The 21,952-nt window shown below is 41.1% G+C and overlaps 1 protein-coding gene across 1 annotated transcript in view; it reads left to right on the top strand.

Annotated features, from left to right (window-relative positions):
* Positions 1-21,952, top strand: part of beag (IC cytokine homolog beag) — a 498,741-nt gene that overhangs the window by 90,928 nt on the left and 385,861 nt on the right. Inside the window, exon 4 of the mRNA XM_080280996.1 lies at positions 12,403-12,657. Coding sequence (XP_080137122.1) covers positions 12,403-12,657 — 255 coding nt within the window. The remainder of the gene's footprint in view (positions 1-12,402; positions 12,658-21,952) is intronic.

The following is a 21,952-nucleotide window of genomic DNA, read 5'->3' as shown; positions in this document are numbered from 1 at the left end:
CGTAATTTTCGTGGAAAAAGCAGTATGGGCAGAAAACCGATATTTACCCTCTTACTGTATGTAGGTTCATTTTAATATTTTCATAGTAAACAATACATAATTAATATGGAGCATGAATATGTAGATTACTAGTGAAGAAGGGAGAAAAAGTGAGCAGATGGAGAGAATACTTTAAGGAATTGTTGAACGTGGAGGATGGAAGTAATGCGTGTATAAGTGGCTGGGGAATGGCTGGGAGAAGGAGGGAGGTGAGAAGACAGGAAGAAATCAGTAGGATAGAAGTTGTGGAAGCAATGAAGAAAGTTAAATCAGGGAAAGCCCCAGGAATTGATGGAGTGTGTGGTGAAATGCTGAAGCATGGGGGAGAGATAGTAGTAGAATGGATGTGGAAGATGTGCAGATTGGCCTGGGAGGAAGGTAGAGTCCCGGAGGATTGGAAGTCAGGTATAATTATTCCCTTGTACAAAGGAAAAGGGGAAAAAGAAGTGTGTGGTAATCATAGGGGCATTTGTCTTCTTAGTATAATAGGAAAAGTGTATGGTAGGATACTTATTGACAGAGTTAGAGAAAGAACAGAGAAATTAGTTGGAGAAGAACAGGAAGGCTTTAGGAAGGGAAGAGGTTGTGTAGATCAGATATTCATTCTCAGATCTTTAGTGGAAAAGTTTCTAGAGAAGGGAAAGAAGTTGTATGCGGCTTTCATGGATTTGGAGAAAGCATATGACAGGGTGGATAGACTAGGATTGTGGAAAGTGTTAAGAATATATGGAGTAGATGGGAAGTTGTTGAATGCTGTGAAGAGTATGTACGATGGTGCGAAGGCTGCAGTGCGTGTGGATGGTGAACTAAGTGAATTTTTCTCTTTGAAAGTTGGTTTGAAACAGGGATGTGTCATGTCTCCATGGTTGTTCAATCTGTACATGGATGGGGTAATAAAAGAGGTACAAGGTAGGGTAGTGGATATTGGAGTGGCCCTGGTGAGAGAGGATAGTGTTTGGAAACTCCCTGTACTGTTGTTTGCAGATGATACTGTGTTGTTGAGTGAAGACGAAGGGGAGCTGCAAGGCTTGGTGGATGAGTTTGGGAGAGTGTGTAAGAAACGGAATCTAAAGGTGAATGTAGGGAAGAGTAAAGTGATGGTCTTTGAGAGAGGTGAAGTCAGTGAATGTACAGCGAGGTTGGATGGTGAGGAATTGGAAAATGTGAGTACGTTTAAGTACTTGGGTAGTGTGATGAGTAAGGATGGAGGTTTGGAGGGTGAAGTGCTTGAAAGGGTACAGCAAGGAAGAAAGGTTGCTGGTTCTTTGAAAGCAGTGATAAGAAACAGGGAAGTGAGCATGGAAGTGAAAAAGTTACTACATGACAGTATTGTGATACCAACTCTAACGTACGGAAGTGAAGCTGGGACGTTGTTGGAAGGACACAAGTCAAGAGTGAGAGCCGTGGAAATGAGTTATTTAAGAGGAGCCTGTGGAGTCACATGGAGAGACAGGCTGACGAATGAGGATATAAAGGAGCGTTGTGGTGTTGATGTGGATGTGATAGGAAGCGTTATGAGGAACACACTGAGGTGGTTTGGCCATGTGGAGAGGATGGAGGGTGAAAGACTGACGAAGAGAGTGTATGTGAGTGAGGTGGAGGGGGAAAGAGGGAGGGGGAGGCCGAGGATGAGATGGAGAGATGGGGTGGAGAAGTATATGAGAGAGGGGGGGTGTGAGTTGGGAGCAGGGGAGTGAAATGGCGGGGGACAGGGCGACTTGGAGGCGATTTGTTTGTGGCCACCCCAAACGGGATTGAGGCTTCTGGCAATAGATAGATGGATTGATAGATGAATATGTATAGAATTTTATCATTTAGCTTCAAGTTAGCATAATTCATTTTTTACTAGGAACAAATTTGCTCAATCTAGCATAATTTTTTCATTGCCCTAGCATAATTTCGTTGTTTGGATATGGCAACATTGCTCTCTGCCCCGCATTCCTCAGTCCATGCCTGCCTGCCTCACGTGCATGGTGTACTTGTAACCGCGCTATGATACGAGCCTCTTGCCTCCCACTTGCTTTCCACTTGGCCCCAGGACGTAAGCCAGCCTCACCAAAGGCTAATAATACAGTTAGTAAGAACTCCAAAGTGACAAAACGATCAAGAAAAGTTATGACCATAGCAGAGAAAATTGTGTTACTGGACAAGCTAAGAAGCGACCGTGCGAGTGTTTGCTATCACCAGTTACTGCATCTTTTTATTTTGTACTGTTTTGTTAATAAATGTGTAGATAATTGTGTATTACAGTACGGTGTTTACGTTTTTCCTTTATAATGGAGTATGTGCTTTCAATCTTGTAAGATGGTGTTTCGGGATGAGTATGGAGGTTTCAGGACAATTCGCAGTCACAACAAACACAAGACAATTCGCCTTCATTAATGAAGATAGCTATGGGTAACGATAGAATATAATTCAAAGGTGACTACAGCGAGGAAGAAACAAGTTAATTATTGCCTAAAGGTGCAACTAATAAATAATATCCAGAACCTACGCTACTGAACATAGACTTTGCTGGATCACCCTGAAATGTAGTTATTAAAGTATTGATTAATTAATAAGAAGTATATTTATAAAAGTATTGATTAGTATATTTATAGAATGGCGGGGAATCGTCCAGGGTGTGAATTGTTCTGAAGGGGAATCGTCCATGTTTTGACGGGGAATTGTCTGACGGCAAATTGTGTCACAATCAGTATGGACATGGACTGTGTGATGGGCAGCATGGTGGACACAAGTGCAAGATTTAGTTGTTAATAGAGTATTCGTGAATTTGACTTTTCGCGGGGGTTACAAGAACGTGACTACCGCGAAATATGCGGGATTACTGTGTATATATATATATATATATATATATATATGTATATATATATATTTATATATACTGTATATATATATATATATATATATATATATATACATACATATATATACAGTAATCCCTGTACTATCCGTACGCCCACTTTCCGGACACCCAACTTACCGGACATTGTGGGCTTGGACCTTCGGAACCCAAAAATGGCCAAAAAAGAAAAAAAAATCCACCCAAAATCCAAATTTTTTCCCACCCGTAATTTGAAATTGCCGTGCGCCCTGAACAGCTGTTTACACCATGGCCCCTTCACCCCTTCCCTCCTCCCCCCTCCCCCCTCCCCCCATCCCTGTCAGGGTTGCTGTTTGTTATTTTTCATTATCAAATGTGGGCCAATTTGGTAATGAAAAATTCATTTGTTAATGAATCAGAATAATGCATTACCAAACGGATTTTTCACATGTATGAGGATACACAGGATGGAGATGGTGGATTGTTTGCTCTCTCTGATTAATCTGCTAGCCTACATAACGTGAAAATAATCAACATACTGTTAATTATATGGAGAGTGATTACTTGTTTTTCCACTTGTATATATAATTAGTGAAGAATAAATGCTAGCTTTACGAATTTGGTAATGAAAAGTTAAATTTGGTACAGAAAATTGAGGAGTTTGGTAATGTGGCTGTTGCAGTCTAGCAAATATGTTTCCCCATCACCAACAGTTACTGCCTAACTTTGATCGTGAATAGATCCTTATCTCAATGGAAGCCACACGTTCTCGTTTTTTTAAAAAATAAACAGTGAATAAACTGCAATACCTCACCACTAGACCACACAGGAATTTGCAGTGTTGTGCAGTGTTAAGAAATTAGAACTTAGAGTGCAAAGGATTAACTGTGGAGTGCAAATTGGCGGTTGAAACTGGCATGGTGTGGTTAAGAACAATGTGCAGTGTTAAACAATTATAACTCACAGTGCAAAGAATTAAGTGCAGCACAACACTGAATTACTGTACGTACTTCAAGAGCATTTGCACCACTGCCAAAGCCTTAGAGAAGGCGGCCACAGACTTGCTGTAAGTACGCTGGCTGAGGTACAGTCACTTCTTATTCCTCATTCTTTGGTTCCTTTTCATTTATTTCATGCTTTATGTCCATTATTGGTGTGAATAAGGTCTTAATCAGGTTTAAATAAGTGCTATGCATGTCCGGTAGGGAGTTATTTAGGTGGCTTTCATAGGTAGGCTGGGTTAGGGTCCTTAAGTACCAATCCAGGAGCCAGGGGCCCACTTTCCGGACATGCCTTTGGCTGTATTACGTCGGATAGTAGAGGGATGTAATATCCAGACGCCCATTTTCCAGACATCCCCAATAACTGGACATTTTCGTCCTGGGGTCCAGTATTCCCAAGATGGGCCAAGAAACGCAAAAAATTCGAAAAAAAATCCGATTTTTTCCCGCCCGTAATTTGAAGTTGGCGCCCGCGGTGCAGGCCAGCTGTGTTCTGGTGCGTTGTTCCGCCGATGTCCACTAGAGCGCCCCTGCATCCTCCCCACTTACCGCCCATCTCTTGTTGTGTGTGCATGCTCATCGTCATGGCCGCCCACGTGCTCGCTTTTGTGGTGGTGCCGTACCAGCTGCAGGCTCTCCTGGTGCTCTCGTGCCTCTCCTTCGTGTGTGTGATGATGGCCCCGCTGCCTGAGAAGAGGAAAAGAGTGGTTTTGACTCTGGAGAAGAAGAGGGAGATATTGGACAAGATGGATGCGGGATGGTCTACCTCACAATCCTACGTGAATTCAACCTGGCCTGATCTACTTTGTTTGATATTAAGAGATCCCGCGACAAACTCGTGCAATACACGGCTGACTTCTCGTCGAAAAGCAAACGCAACGTGGAGAGGAAGGTGATGTATACTCCCAAGTATGCAGAAGTCGACCGCTCCACATTGATTTGGTATCGACAGCAATGTGCTGCTGGTGTGATGGTGTGTGGCATGGAGCTGAAGGCTGCTGCTGAGAAGTTCGCAAGGCTTCACGACGGCCTAGACTTCAAGGCATCCGAAGGTTGGCTCTTCGCGTTCAAGTTATGGCATGGCCTTACCAACCGTAAGTCTCATGGCGAAGCTTTGGACGCCAACGAGGATGGAGTAGAGGAGTTTCGGCACAAGGTGAAGGGCTCGATCGACAGGGAGGGCCTCACTCTCAGTCAAGTCTACAATGCTGACGAAACTGGCTTATTCTATCACTCTTTGCCTACAAACACTCTAGCCGAGGAGACGGAGAAGCGTGTACCTGGCCGCAAGCTCTGCAAGCAACGGATATCTGCTTTGTGTTGTGCCAGTGCTAACGGCATTCACCGGCTCAAACCCGTTATTGTTGGCCGTGCAAAGCAGCCATGGTGTCTTCATGGGATGATGGATGTCCCTCCTGTTGTCTGGTACCATTCCTTGAAGGCATGGTTCACAGCCCAGATCTTCAAAGACTGGTTCCACCGCCATTTCGTCAAGGAGGTCATCCATTACCAGATGGAGAAACTGGGGATCCCATGCGACCAGGTAAAGGTCCTTCTTCTCCTTCACAATGCACCTGCCCACTCGTGCGACAAGGAGTTGGTGGCTGAAAATGGGCGCATTAGGTACATGTTTCTGCCACCTAATACTACAGTACAAGTCCCATTATTCGGCATCTATGGGACCAGGATGATGCCGAGAAATTAGATTTGCCGAATAATCAAAAATCTACCCACTCAGTACCTTAAATATATTGGTGAACACTTATCACCACTTATGATACGGTATTACAACTGTGTTTGGAGAGAGTACTGTATACTGTACAATACTGCAATCAATACATTACTATACCTGAATCTGAAATATATATATATATTAGTGAACATATGCAAGGGTAATGACACAGTAGGCCTACAAGTCAGATAACACTTCCTGGATGGCTGAAATGATACGGAATATTACCTACCAGCTCAGTACATCACTTGTATTGGTGAACTCATCACTACTTATATTATTACAAATATGTTTGGAGTGAGTACTGTATACAGTACTTTTTCCAAACAAAATAAAATAGTCGGAAAATTGCATAAAATAAAGGGATCTGAACTGGTAAGGTCTTTCTGATGAAAGTCATAAATTACATTTAGCACTCACTCTTTTTTTTTTTTTTTTTTTTTTTTACATGTGAAAGGAGAGTACTGATGGAAACAGTAATGTATTCCATGAACTCCTTAGTAACCTCCGACATTGAACAACCCTTTAAAGTACCGATGTCGAGTTAGTGAGCTATGGAAAAACTGTGAACAATTATGGGAATGGAACGAAGGTCACTGGTATGTTTACACGACTCTATGCTACGATTCCAAGCAGTCAGGGGGTCAGTTAATCTCAGATGTTTTCGCCAATTTGGTAAATGCACCGTAACTTTATCAATTCTCCAGTCAATCATAGCGAATCATAGCATGGGTTTAGGGAGCTAAATAACACATTTCTAGGTGCACTAGACGATTATCTTCACATCTTATAAGAAAATGGAAGAAATTAAATCCCTTTTTGAGTACTGTACGTAAAGTTCTTCCATTCTTCTGAAATCAATTTATTTTTCTTAAAGATGTGAAGATAATCGTCTGGCTCACCTAGCAATGTGTTATTTAGCTTCCTAAACCCATGCTATGATTCGCTATGAGTCACGGAAAGATTGATAAAGTTACGGTGTATTTACCAAATGGGCGAAAACATCTGAGATTAACTGACCGCCTAACTGCTTGGAATCGTAGCATAGTCATGTAAACATACCACTGACCTTCGGTCCCTCCCCATAATTGTTCAGTTTTCTTTATAGCTCACACTAACTTAACATCACTGACATCGGTACTGTAAAAGGTTGTTCAGTGCCGGAGGTTATTAGGGGGTTAATGGGATATATTACTGTTTGCATCAATGCTCTCTCTTTCACGTTAAGCACAAAAACAAACAAAAGAATGAGCACTAAATGTACGTTTAACTTTCATCAGAGAGACCTTAGCAATTCATATTCCTCCAGTTTATTTTTAAGTATTTTTCTGACTTTAGGTTTGGTTAATAAGGTACAGTTAAACTCGGTTAGGTTAGGTTCAGTTAAACAGGACAGTCCCTTCCACCATTATGCTGAGGAATAAAAATACTAGAGCTGTCACAGCCGTACAGCTAAAAACAACGGGGAAACTGATTTAACAAACAACATTTATTTATGGGTAATGCATTACAGTGTCAGTGGTTCATGGGCTACTCAATTACCGGTGTGATTTTCAGGAAGGCATCAAGAATGAAAGAATTTCAAGAATTAGCATGGAGGCTTGGAACGTGACCCTCGCTAATTTGGTGGGGGTGGTTACTGTAGTGTATGATACTGTGCAATATTGTAATCAATACAGTGCTATACCTGAATCTGAATAAAAATATAGAAATTAGTGAACATACAGAAGTGTAATGAAACATTAGGCCTACAAGCCACAGATAACACTTCCTAGACTGCCGAGATGATTCCGGACATCTGCCGAACAATCAGTGATTTTCATAAATGGGACTATTTCTCAAAACTGCCGAAATGTCAGATCTACCGAACAATCAGCTGCCGAATAATAGGACTTTTACTGTATTGCTCCCATCCAACCAATTGACCAAGGAGTGATTGTGGCAACGAAAAGGCTGTACCGCCGGAAGTTCCTGGACGAGATGATGGTTGTTCTCGAGGATGAGGATAAGCGCAGGGAGGGACGGGACATGCAAGGCCAGCGAACTTTGGAAAACCTTCGCTACTACAACATCAAGTCTGCCATCTACAACTGGGCCAGTGCATGGAAGGAAATCCCTGTCAAGACTCTAGAAAATGGTTGGTCTCGTCTGCTTCTCGGAACGGATGTGGAGCACGATTTCCTAGGTTTTGACGTGGATGACTTCCATGCACATCTACGAGCGCATGGGGACGATGTTGATGTGGATGAAGTGCGTGAGTGGTTGGATGACGATGAGGGGGGTCCTGGGTATCAGACATTGTCTGATATCGAGATCGCAGCTTCAGTTGCAGGTGTCAGTACCCAGCTTGAAGATTCCGACTGGGACGGCGACGATGATGCGGACTCCTCTCAGCGTGACACTACTCCAGCCTTCCCCAAGCTGAGTGCACTCCGGGAACACCTAGAGTTCGTTCTGGACTACCTGGAACACCTGGACCGCGACAGGGAGATGGGGCCCTTGGGATTTGCGAAGGAAGTGCGTGCTTTCAGGCAGCGCATCATTAATCATCAAAATCGTCGTTCCTTGCGTCAATCAACCATTGACAGCTTTTTCAGGCCCGTGACCCCCGCTGTGCCCAGCCCTGGCTCCACTCCATTGCCTCCCCAAGACAGGCCCTCATGCTCCGAGCCACAGCCCAGCACATCAGGCACGGTGGAGTCACCACTCGACTTGAGTTTGCACCTCTCTTCAGAGTCGTCTGCAGTGGGTACGCGATCACCACAACCCAGCGACGCACCCCTAGGTCACCTGCATGTGCTACTCTCAGACTCTGACAGTGATTAGACGCCAAGAACTTCTCCACTAGACCACACGGGAATTTACAGTGTTGTGCAGTGAAAAAAAACAGTGCATAGTGTTAAGGAATTTGAGTTCTGAGTGAAAAGACGAAGATTTAATTGACTGTCAATGTAACGTAAATTAACTAGAGTGTGTTATGTTTAGAAAATGGTTTTATGAGTGGAAAGACTTTAAGTGCAGAGTTCAACACTTATTTCATTAAGGTACAATGGAATGCAAGTAAGACAAGAGTGCAAAGTGTTAAGAGAATGGAATTCTGAGTGCAAATGACTAAGTTCTGTGCAAGACTTCAGGAACAGTGTACTGCAAGTGCTTCAGGAACTCCTTCTTACTGTCAGAGTCTGAGAGGAGGCGGGTTATTCATCGAGATGGCCAGGGACTTGCTGTAAGTACCCAGAATGTTTCATATTGTACTGTATTTTCCATACTTACCTCTGACACCTCATTTCACTATTTTATGTCCCTTATTGGTGTGAATAGTGTCTTAGGTGCTATGCATGTGCAGTAGGGAGGTGTTTTTCTGAGTTAGGCTAGGTTAGGGTCCATAACTACCAGTCTAGGAGCCAGGGACTTGTTGTAAGTACCCGGAATGTTTAATAATGTATAAACCTACCTCTAAAACCTCATTTTATGGTTCTTTTGCATTTATTTCAGTCTTTTATATCCCTTATTGGTGTGATTAGGGTCTTAAATAGATGCAATGCATGTCCAGAGGGAGTTGTATAGGTGTTTTTCTGAGTTAGGGTCCATAAGTACAAGTCCAGGAGGCTGGGGCCCAATATCCGGACAGGATCACTATCCGGACATGCTTTTGGCTCTATTACATCGGATATTGGAGGGATTACTGTATATATATAATATATATATATATATATATATGTATACTTTAATTTACTTAACTCTTCCTGTTCTTCTTTTTCTGATATTTGTACAACTGGTAATATGTGTGGGCTTGCATGTTCCATATCATCTCTTTCAAAATTACGGTATTTTCTTTTGTAAAAACTGACTGGAAGTTTTTATTTAATCTATCTATCTATCTATTGCCAGACGCCTCAATCCCGTTTGGAGTGGCCACAAACAAATCGCCTCCAAGTCGCCCTGTCCCCCGCCATCTCACTGCTCTGCTCCCAACTCACACCCCCCTCTCTCATATACCTCTCCACCCCATCCCTCCATCTCATCCTCGGCCTCCCCCTCCCTCTTCCCTCCTCCACCTCACTCACATACACTCTCTTCGTCAGTCTTTCACCCTCCATCCTCTCCACATGGCCAAACCACCTCAGTGTGTTCCTCATAACGCTTCCTATCACATCCACATCCACACCACAACGCTCCTTTATAGATGATCCCCTCATCTGTAATGGGCTGGATTTTATCTTTAACTTTGCTTTTGCTTCAGACGTAGCTGTAAAATAGCTTAGGTTGATCACTACTTTTACATATAATGTCTTCCTCAAACTGTCTTTAGGCTTCCCTCGTTATCTGTCTGTAACCATTTCTTTCTTGTTATTATATGCTTTCTCACTATTGTCTCATGTATCTATTCCACAGCAAGTCTCTTTTTTCTTTTGATCTTTAACATTCTGTATTAAACCATTTCTTCATTTTCTTTTCTTTTTCTTTGTGCTGAGTGATGTAATTTTGGACTCCTATTTCATAAAGATCACAGAATTTTCTATATATAATATTTAATCTTGTCCTCTAAGCTCCTTTTCCCAATATGTTTCCAAGAAGTACTTCTTCAGGTCTTGATAGTTCCCCTTTTCGTAGTTTAGAATCTTTTGTAACTCTCATTACTGGTCATGTGATATGCAGTCCTGAAATTACAATTTAATACTGCATGGTCGCTTTTGCCGAATGGAGGGTGGTACATTATATTGTCAATTTCATTTTCTTGCCTATTAAATATAAGCTCTAGTACTGATGGATCATGAAGTCCTCTTTTTCTGGTGTTTTCCTTTACATGCTGTGTAAGGAAAAACTCATGCATATGATCCAGGAGATTTTGATCCCAACAGCTTTTGTGGCTTTTTACATCTAGAGTATTCCAATTTATATATGTATTGAAATCTCCAGTTTATAAATTTTTAGATTTCCCTTCCATTTTATGTAGTAATGTTCTTAAACTCTGAATTGTATTTTCTGCCGGGTCTTCGTATTTGCCGCTTTCCCAAGTGTTTGTTGTGGGTGGCATGTATAAATTTGCCACAGCTAATTTCCCTTCAGATGTGTTAATCTCCAATGAAATCAGTTTTGCTTGTGAGGGCATATCTAGTTTTTTTTCTTTGATTTGTAGATTTTTCTTTGTTAAGATTATAATTCCTCCTCCCCCCTTTCTTACATTTCTGTCTCTTCTCCATGTATTATATTCCTCTAAGTTTAGGGTATCATTTGATATCTTTGTTGTTAATTTTGTTTCAGTTAGGCAAATAATATGTGGTTCCTTTTCTTTGGTATTGTCTTCTGTCGCTGATAATTTAGACACCATTCCTTCTGCATTTGAGTAAATAAACTTAATCATCCTGTTTACACTCTTGTCATAGCTTAAGTCTACTACCTTCCTCCATTTTATTCTCTGTTGGTTATGTACCACTTTCTTACCTGCAATCCAGTTACTTTGTAAAAAAATGTACACTGCTCTTCCTCTGATCTTCCCTCATTCTTTGTTTTTGCCTCCCCCCTCTTCCCTTTTAGTATTCCCAGTTCCTCTTTAGTTAGGCATTTTTTTAATGATACTTTTTTAGATTCCTCTTTTTTCCATGAGTTTGCTTGCATTTTTTAGTATATCCTCCACAGTGTTCACACTCTGGAAGGTTACTTTGAGGGACTTTGACTTATTTCCCTCATATTTCTCTAGCCTTGTGTGTTCCTCTGTGTCTTTATTACAGATTCCCTCTGATACTTCCTTCAGTATGCTCATTATATTTGCCATCTCCTTTTTGTCTCTTGAAATTTTATTATTTACTGTATTTCTTCCTCCTCTATACCAGTGATTACTATAGATTTATTGATATCTGCTGAATCTTTGACCAATTTGGGGTTGTTTAGGTTTAATTTTTTTCACTTCCTTTCTAATGTTTTTTCTTCAACTCTTGTTTCTAAGTCTTTCTTTACTTTCGCCATTTAAGCATACGTAGTTCCTGCATCATCTTTGTAACTTTGCTTCACTTCATTCACCTGGGCTATCTTCTCTTCAGTATCACTGCTTTGGTCCATCAGACTGCTTGCTTGCCTAATTTTCTTTGTATCATTTCTGAACTCCTCCATAATATTCTCATGGTTGACAACTGTGCTTGCCATTTCACTAATCTTCCTCTGAGTGAACTCACCTCAACTGAGAGCTCATCTATTGTTGTGTCTTTCTTGTTTAATTTCTTTACTGATTTTTCATTTTCCTCCTTCTGCATGTGCAATTGCTTCTTAATTTCATCCATTTCACTCTGAAATGCCTTCTCCAGTTTGTACACCGTCTCTACTAGTTTGTTATATGTTTCCATATCAACCAGTTCTAGGTAGATATCAGCGTCCAATTTTCTACCTTTATCCCTTTTGTTAACTCCTTCCATATTCACTTTACTAAGGATGGTGGTCATCTTGTGGTATTACTGAAAAAAAAAATCTACTTACTAGTATGCGTCTCCTTAGTACTCGCCTGAGGTAGATGAAACAGTTTGAAGCTTGATCAGCACATTCCTGCACTAATTGGCTGTATTCTGTTCTTTGGACAACGCTTTTGCTTAAACTTGCTCCACCATATTCGAACACCATTTAGTTTAACCTAGTACAAAGCTTGACTCATATAAAGATACTATTTAGGTCTGGCCAGTTGTGGCCAAGGGTGGCCAGCGTGGAGCAAGGAGACAGACATGGTGACTCTGACGCTGTCTGTGTGTGTGTGTGTGTGTGTGTGTGTGTGTGTTTGTGTGTGTGTGAATTATATCTTACTGTGATTTTTGTTGCAGGGGATTGGATGCTGCTGAACGACGTAAGCAGATGATTCAGGAATCAAAATTCTTAGGAGGTGACATGGAGCACACACATTTGGTGAAAGGATTGGACTACGCTCTACTGCAGAAGGTGCGATCAGAAATCCAACTGAAAGAGTCAGAATTGCTACTAGATAGTAGTGATATCCCCTCAGGTGATGCACCAAAAGAGAAGAAGATTCCACAACATGCTCCACAAGTTGTCCAGGAAGAGGATGAATTGGTCTTTAAGTAAGTATCTTCTCAAGTTTTGTAGTATTCTGCTTTAGGTAGCTACTTGTAAGAAGGAAATGTGCTGCCTGTTGAGTTTTTTTTTTTTTTTTTTTTTTTTTCCAGTTCTGCCCAGCACATTAATAGTCATGTAAGAACGTGTTAATGTTCTGTAATAGTATTTGACAGTCATTGTCGAAGCACTGACATGGTTTTCAGTTGTGTAGGATATCCTCTGTGTTTGAGAAGTTGTTGTTACAAAACTCTGTTCTGTCTGACCCGGCAGACCTATTGGCTGTAGGGAAGCAGCTACCCCTGTGAGGTTGTCCCATAGGTTCCATAGAACATTCATGTTGTGTCTGTGTCTTAGTGTGGCATGTATTGTATGGTGCCTCCTTATATGGCTTGTATTGTGTGTATTGTGTGGGTCAGTTCTACAGGTGGGACACGTGGTATGTGTGGTTTCACCCCAACCCAAATCTAAGCTGGTAACTGACAAGACCTGGATGGTGTCCTAAAGTCGGTTATAGGGAGTCTGATGCACTGATTTTGTCTGCTGAGGACAGGCATAATTGGTAACACTGCGCGATGCTTTCAGGCGCTGATTGGTCAATCCCCGTCGTGTTTGAACATGCGCCAAATTGACTATGTATTCCTGCCAGAACCCTCATTTATTTGTAAGATACCAGATAATACAGATACATATTAATACATATTGAGAGGTAGGATGGGACTGGAGTGTATTGGTGTTGTGATGAGGAGAGGTAGATTGAGATTGTTTGGACATGTGGAGAGGATGGGGGATGATAATTGGGTGAGGAAGGTGAGAAGTGTTAATATTGGGGGTGGGGTTATGAGGGGTAGACCGAGAATGACATGGGACGAGGTCATTAAGTGTGACCTCAGGGTTAAGGGACTGAACAGGGAGCTGCAATGGATCGTGCAGTGTGGAGAGCCGCCATTAGTTGACCAAGGCCGGCACATGCAAGCATGTTGGAGCCTTTAAAAACGAAAACGAAAATGATATCTTTAATGATAAAAATGTGCCTTTTAAATTATTAGGAATATACCTGAATGATATTGATAACAAAACTAAGTAAAGTCACAGCTTAATGCATACAGACAACAGTCAGCAACTGTGGCGGGAATTCAGATGTTCGGAGCAAGGTGGTTCCGAGGTCCTGTAAAGGCTCAAAAGTTTTTCCCACCATTACTACATAGTGACACAGTCTACAGTCTACACCATGCCCTTCATTACCTCATCTGTTGTAAGATTTCTTGGTATCTTTAGTCCTAACTTATTCATAGTGTGTGATGTTACTGCATACACTTCATAATTTAAAAAGTGTTCTCAAGCAATTTCCGTCTGTACTCTTCTGTCATGTTAATATTAATCCTGGGTTGTAGTTCCATTATTTGTTGGTAGTAAGTAGCAATAAGGAAGAGTGATTATATGAATTAGTATATTTAGTTAATAGCAGTACTAGTGTAGAGGTAACAGCGAGCGAGACAGTAGGCTATGTTAATGCGAATGGAATAGTGCCAGAATATGGCCTGTAGGCTAATTGCAAATGCCTACTCAACTCTTGGTGGCCTTGGCTGCTAGGATAACAGAAAAGAGAAAAAAATATCTGTAGGTTTACTTAGTTGTGTTATATACAGACATTACGCAAACATCCTTTGCAGTTTATGAAGCTATTGTAAAAATCTTCATGTCAAAAGACTTCATTGCTCAGAATCCTTTGTAAAATAGTGAGTGTCATAAACATTGCATAACTGATGACCTTTATTATAATAGAAAGCAGCACAACAGACTCGAGTCAACCAGTGCATTGGTTTCTTACTCATCATCATCATCATCATCATCATCATCCAGACCTCCTTTCCCATCCTAGGGCAGGGTGAGGAGTAACAGTGACCAGACAACCCAAATTTGCCCAATCCAGTGGGCCACGCTTCCATTCACTGATCATTCAAGCCCCTGGAATCTTACTACTTGTTAGAAGTATGAAATTATTTATATATAGCATAATCTTCACAATTAACGGGTTCATTTGTAGATTTTTCTTTTATAGTTAATAGATATGTACCGATGTATTGGCATTGGTGGTATCGGCCCATTTTTAGAGCATCGGTATCGGAATTGGTAATGTATCAGCTGATTTTCTGTTGATAATACCGATACTTAATTAAAAGGAATTCAGTGCATGGCATATCACTCACTGCAAGTTATTTTGTTAAATAGAACTTGGATGTTTTGTAGGGATGAAAAATAAGTTATTGGTAATATCCAATTACAGTAATACCTCGATATACGATACCCCTAGATGTGATATCTGGCTTAACGATGGGGGTAGAAATTACGCCATACCCCTCCTAATGATGGCCAAACCCCAGTTTAACGATGGGTTTTGATTTTTCTTACTGATTTTGGTGATATTTTTTACTAAGATTGTGTGTTTAGGTTGATTTATAAAATGCTTTTAGACTTCATTTAATGTGTTTTAGCCACACGTTGTGTGAACATTGTCATTTTGGGGTACAGTTTACTAAGCTTGATTTTTTCCAGACTTACATTTAATGATATTCATATTGTATTTGTGGTTTAGGTGAGTTATTTACAGATGTTAGGCTTAGTTTAGCTTCCTTGACAGTTGTTAGGCTATTTTGATTGCCTTTAAACTTGTTTTTGGGCTCCTCTGGGTGGGTTTTGGACTTGGTTTGGAGGGAAACCCAAGGCTAGTAAACAGTTCACATTGAAATACATGTTTAAAGTACCCCGATATACGATACCCCGCCTAACGATGGGGTTTTACCTAACCAATTAGATCGTTAAACCGGGGTATGCCTGTATTTAGTATCATGTTGAGTACATGGTGCATAGTAATACAGTAAATTCTTTGGTAATGAGCCACATCTGCCACCATGGACATGTACGAGACAGGTTGGTAGCCTCGCATCAGTGGCTGAGGGCCCAGCCACAGCCCTTAGACAGCAGGCACCACCCTCCCTCACTGGCATCGGTATCGGTATCAGTAGTAGTATCGGTATTGGTCCAATTTTGTGGGATTGGTATCAGTATTGGTATCGGTCAAAATTTTGGTATCGGTACATCTCTAATAGTTAATATATTCCTGCTTAGGATGTGTTGCCTGAAGTAAAGATTTGTCGGCAGGTATGTATTGAACAACATTCAAGGAACCAACATGACACTACTACCACTACTACTATTACCACCACCACCACCACCACCACCACAACAGCAACAACAATAACAACAACAACAACAACAACAACAACAACTACTACTACTACTACTACTACTACTACTACTGCTACTACTACTACTACTACTACTACTACTATTACTACTACTACTACTACTACTATTACTTCTACTACTACTATCACCACCACCATCACCACCACCACCTTCACTGCAAGTACAGAGCAACACACAGGCGTTGGCAAAAAATTCCAACAGTCCCCACACAAATGTGGAAGTCAAAGTCAAAATATAATAATAAACATTCACCGAGTTTTTTTTTTACGCGGAAGGGTGCATGTGAAACACAACTGCAAGTGACACTGGAAACAGCAAAAGCAACTAGAGTCACTATCCAGAGGATTAAAGCAGAGGTATAATGTGTTCACCACCTAAACATGTATGACCATCACCCATCGTAGGAAATCTGGACAATTTTGACCCAAAGGTGCATCAGATGAGAGGTGCTTGCATTTTATGAACGTGCTGAACTGCCAACAGTTTCGGCTTTATCAAAGAATGTCCACGAGCTTCTTATCATGAACTTCACTGTTTAGAATAATAAAGACAAATGGGATTTAAATATAAGAAGATGCATAGTGGGAGGAAAATTTTTGATGGGAAGGAAGGACATTGTGGTGGCCAGAAAAGAATACCTTCGAGAAATAAACAACAACAGAGCAAGTTCCCATCCCTGTCCAATGGTCTTTTTGGATGAAACATGGATCAACCAAAATATTTGTGTAGAGCGTCGTTGGACTGATCCGGACGGAACAGCTGGCCCTAAACTTAAGGTGGGGAGAGGTGCCAGATTCATCATAGTTCATGCCGGTGGTCACCAAGGCTTCATACCTGGAGCTCTATTGATGTTCCAGTCCAAGAATGGGTCAAAGGGGGACTACCATGGTGCAGTGGACCATGAACGGTTCAAGATCTGGTTCCAAGAACAATTACTTCCTAATGTCAATGAAGGATCTCTAATAGTTTTTGACAGTGCATCATACTACTCAGAAATTACCTGTAAAGTGCCAGCAACCAGCAGCAGAAAAAATGAAATACTATAGTGGTTAGCTCCAAACAACATCTCCCATGGTCCCTTTGCTACTCAGTTACTATTACTGATACTTCAGATCTGTAAAAAACACACGTCAAAGCAAGAGAACAAAATTGATCAGATGGCAGTTCATCATGGACATAGAGTACTCCGGCAACCTCCCTACCACTGCATGCTGAAGCCCTTTGAACTAATTTGGGCGCAGGTGAAAAAAGAAGTGAAACAGAAAAATTGTAATGGTAACCAGTGCATGAAGAGAGTTGGGGAAATAGCCTACAAGGGATTAAAAAATGTAGCATCTGAACATTGGCGGAAGTGCTGTGGACCACACACTAAAAACTGAGAATGAATTTTGGGACAAGGACATAGCACAAGAACATTATGTTGAAAAATTTGTAATTAATGTGGCATCTGATTAAAGTAGTGTGGACGATCTCAATGAAAAGGAAAGGGATATGGAGACCTAAATATACAACCTTACCCTAGATATGCTTAGCTTAGCTTCTAATAATTATGATTTGTTTGAACACACACACACACACACACACACACACACACACACACACACACACACACAATGTTATTAAATATAATAATGAATAATGTGATGATGCAATGGGTCAAAGAAGAGACACAGTTTCGAGGTGAGGACACACCAGCAAGGTTAGATTTACTGTTTACCAAAGAACCTCATGTAATAGAATCATTGAAATATCTCTGTCCTTTAGGAAAAAGTGATCATGTGGTCATTGAGTTCCAGATGTTAATAGGGAACGTTGAGCCAAGAGACGAGCTTCATAGACAGGGAAGATACAACTTTGGGAAAGCATATTATACAGGATTGAGAAACTTTTTTGAAAATGCGGATTGGAGAAAATTCAGAGAAACGAGAGAGATACAGAGGAAGTGGGATATCTTTCTAGATCTCTATAATTTGGGAGTGGAAAAATTTGTACCAAGAGTAAGAGGGTAAGAAAACAGGAGAAAGGAGTGGTTTCATAGAAGGTGTATGATAGCAAAAAAAGAGAGAGATAAGGCGTGGAACAATTGGAGAAAGAGAGGTAACAACAGAACAAAGGAAGAATATAAAAGAACAAGAAATGAATACACAAGAATACGTAGAGAAGAAGAAAGGAATTTTGAAAACGGTATAATAGACAAATGCAAGGATGAACCCAAACTGTTTTATAGATTTGTTAATGGCAAACTGAAACAAAAGGAAGGAATCACCAAACTGAAAGTAGAAGGAGAGGTCTATAAGGATGTGGCAATGCAAGCAGAAATAATGAACAAACGTTTCCAGTCAGTTTTCACTAAAGAAAAGGAGCTTGTGGAAGGGGAGGGAGTGATTAGAAATGTTCCGGTGATAAAAGATTTAGTAGTGGAAGTACAGGAAGTGTATAAATTACTGGAAACTCAAGATGTAAGGAAAGCCCCAGGACCTGATGGAATTTCTAATTGGGTACTGAAGGAATACAGAAAACAACTGGCTGATTAAATTCACAGTTTAATCGTATGCTCACTGGAAGAGGGGAAAGTGCCACAAGAATGGAAGAGGGCAAATGTGGTACCAATTTACAAGGGAGGAAACAGGGAAGAACCCCTGAATTATAGACCAGTGTCTCTAACCAGCATGGCCGCAAAATTGTGTGAGGGAATCCTGAAAGACAGATGGATAAAATATCTGGAAGAGATGAATATTTTGGCTGAATGTCAGTTTGGATTCAGAAGTGGAAGGTCATGTGTTTCTAACTTGTTGAGCTTTTACTCAAGAGCGATTGACGTGGTACAGGAGAGAGATGGTTGGGTAGATTGTGTGTACTTAGACTTAGAGAAGGCCTTTGACAAGGTACCTCATAAGAGACTAATGTGGAAACTAGAATATATAGGAGGACTGATGGGGAAACTTCTGGAATGGATGAGAGACTTTTTGAGAGACAGACAAATGAGGACAGTAATAAAGGATAGGATGTCTGGATGGAGGGAAGTAACAAGTGGAGTCCCTCAAGGCTCGGTGTTGGCGCCAGTAATGTTCCTGATTTACGTAAATGATATGGTAGATGGAATGAACAGTTATGTAAGTCTGTTTGCTGATGATGTAAAGATCTTGAGGAAGATAGAGGTTGAGGAGGATTGTAAAATACTGCAGGAGGATTTGGATAGGATACACGATTGGAGCCGGACGTGGGAAATGAAATTTAATGTGAAGAAATGTAAAATATTGGAAATGGGTAAAAGTACCAGGAGGCCATCACTGAATTATTTGTTGGGTAATGAATTAATCACAAAAAGGAAAGAAGAGAAAGATTTGGGAGTGCTGGTCCAAGATAGTTTGTCACCAGAAAAGCACATTAACAAGATAGTTGGAGAGACTTATAAACTCTTGACTAACATAAGAGTAGCATTTCATTATATGGATGAGGAGATGATGAAAAAATTGATAGTGGCCATGATCCGCCCCAGGTTAGAATATGCAGCGGTAGTGTGGTCCCCACACAAAAAGAAAGATATAAACAAGATTGAGAGAGTACAAAGAACAGCAACCAAGATGGTCCCCAGTCTGTCAGACCTGTCATACAGAGAGAGGCTGGAAAAACTGGATTTGCCTTCGTTAGAGGAAAGGAGAAAGAGGGGAGACATGATTGCAGTGTTCAGGACCATGGTGGGAGTAGATAAAATTGACAAAGAAGATCTGTTTTTATGGGATAAGAGACCAACAAGAGGACACGGAATGAAATTGAAAAAGTCAAGCTGCTTGAAGGATATCAAGAAATATAGCTTTCCTTACAGAAGTATAGACTTATGGAATAGCGTGGACAAAGAGATCATCCAGTCTAAAAGCTTAAACAAGTTTAAAGCTAAATTTGACTTATTGAGAAACAGCGCCGGAAACCCACGAGCATAGTACATTCCGTGTATATCACAATTAGGTATATTAGGTAAATACTTAAATATTTGGAACAACTTAGACAAAGAGGTGGTGCATGAGAAAAACATTCATGTGTGTAGAGGTAGACTTGATAAATGTGGATATGGAGACAGGACAACACGAGCATTGCTCAATTCCTGTATACTACAAATAGGTAAATACACACACACACACACACACACACACACACACACACACACACACCATCATCATCATCATCATATCATCATCATCATCATCATCATCATCATCATCATCATCATCATCATCATCCAATCCTACAGTGCCCCATGAGGAGCATAGGAGCCCAGGGCTAGGCAGTTGGTCCTGACATTTAAGATGAGAGTGACCAGCCTCACTCATCCCTGAATGGCATTACGTGAAAAGTCAACCCCAACCATCCCTTGGATATAAACCTTCACTGGCTCAATCCGATTGGAGTACAATAATTACCCACTAAACCACCAGGCGCCAAAATTTGGGTATATGGTTACCACCCAGTGTAGTAAATGGTTTACTGGTGTACAGGAAACCATTTGGCTTGTCACTTAGTGTAGAGTTACCCACAGGCAGAAGGAAGAGGAAAGAATGAAGGAAAGAAAGACGGAAGAGGGAGTGTAAAGTCACCCGTAGGCAGAAGGACAGAGAAAGAATGAAGGAAAGAAAGACAGAAGAGGATGGAAGGAAAGAAGGGTGGTGGAAAGGAAAGGGCAGATACCCGAGAGCAGCACTACATCAAGTGAGTGGATGGTGAGCGCCCCCAACTACCACAAACATACACACAAGGAAAAAATGATCACGTGGTGATAGAGTTCCAAATGATAGAAGGAACTGGGGAGAGAAGAGAGGAGCTGTACTGGCATGGAAGATACAACTTTGGGAAAGCAAACTTTACAGGATTGAGAAAATTTTTAGAAGAAGCAGATTGGCGAGAATTCAGGGAAACAAGAGAGATACAGAAGAAGTGGGATATTTTTCTAGACTTCTGTAATATGGTTGTAGAAAAGAATGTGCCAGAATTTTGTGAGAAAGAGAACTAGAGAAATAAATGGTTCAACGACAGGTGTATGACAGCAGAAATAGATAGGGTTAAGGCATGGAACAAATGGAGAAAGAGAGGGAATGATAGAACAAAGGAAGAATATAAAAGAACTAGAAGTGAATATACAAGAATATGCAGAGAGGAAAAAAGAAAATTAAAAAATGGTATAATTGACCAATGTAAAGAAGAACCTAAACTAAATTGCTTTACAGGTTTATTAATGGCAGATTGAAACAAAAGGAAGGAATTAATAAGATGAAAGTAGAAGAAAATGTCTATAAAGATGTGGTTATCAAAGTCAAAGTCAGTTTTTGTATCTATCTGTCTATCTATTGCCAGACGCCTGAATCCCGTAAGGGGTGACCACAAACAAATCGCCTCCATGTCGCTCTGTCCCCTGCCATTTCACTGCCCTGCTCCCAGCTCACACCCCCTCTCTCATATACCTCTCCACCCCATCCCTCCATCTCATCCTCGGCCTCCCCCTCCCTCTTCCCCCCTCCAATTCACTCACATACACTCTCTTCGTCAGTCTTTCACCCTCCATCCTCTCCACATGGCCAAACCACCTCAGTGTGTTTCTCATAACGCTTCCTATCACATCCACACCACAACGCTCCTTTATATCCTCATTCGTCAGCCTGTCTCTCCACGTGACTCCACAGGCTCCTCTTAAATAAGTTATCTCCACTGCTCTCACTCTTGACTTGTGTCCTTCCAACAATGTCCAAGCTTCACTTCTGTACATTAAAGTTGGTATCACAATACTGTCATGTAGTAACTTTTTCATTTCCATGCTCACTTCCCTGTTTCTTATCACTGCTTTCAAAGAACCAGCAACCTTTCTTCCCTGCTGCACCCTTTCAAGCACTTCACCCTCCAAACCTCCATCCTTACTCATCACACTACCCAAGTACTTAAACATACTCACATTTTCCAATTCCTCACCATCCAACCTCGCTGTACATTCACTAACTTCACCCCTCTCAAAGACCATCACTTTACTCTTCCCTACATTCACCTTTA

This window comes from Coenobita brevimanus, chromosome 87 (assembly GCF_032717465.1).
Source record: "Coenobita brevimanus isolate Jiangsu-jjx chromosome 87, ASM3271746v2, whole genome shotgun sequence".
In the NCBI taxonomy this organism is placed as follows: domain Eukaryota; kingdom Metazoa; phylum Arthropoda; class Malacostraca; order Decapoda; family Coenobitidae; genus Coenobita; species Coenobita brevimanus.
Note: the sequence above shows the minus strand (reverse complement) of the source record. Positions and strands in the feature narration are given on the sequence as shown.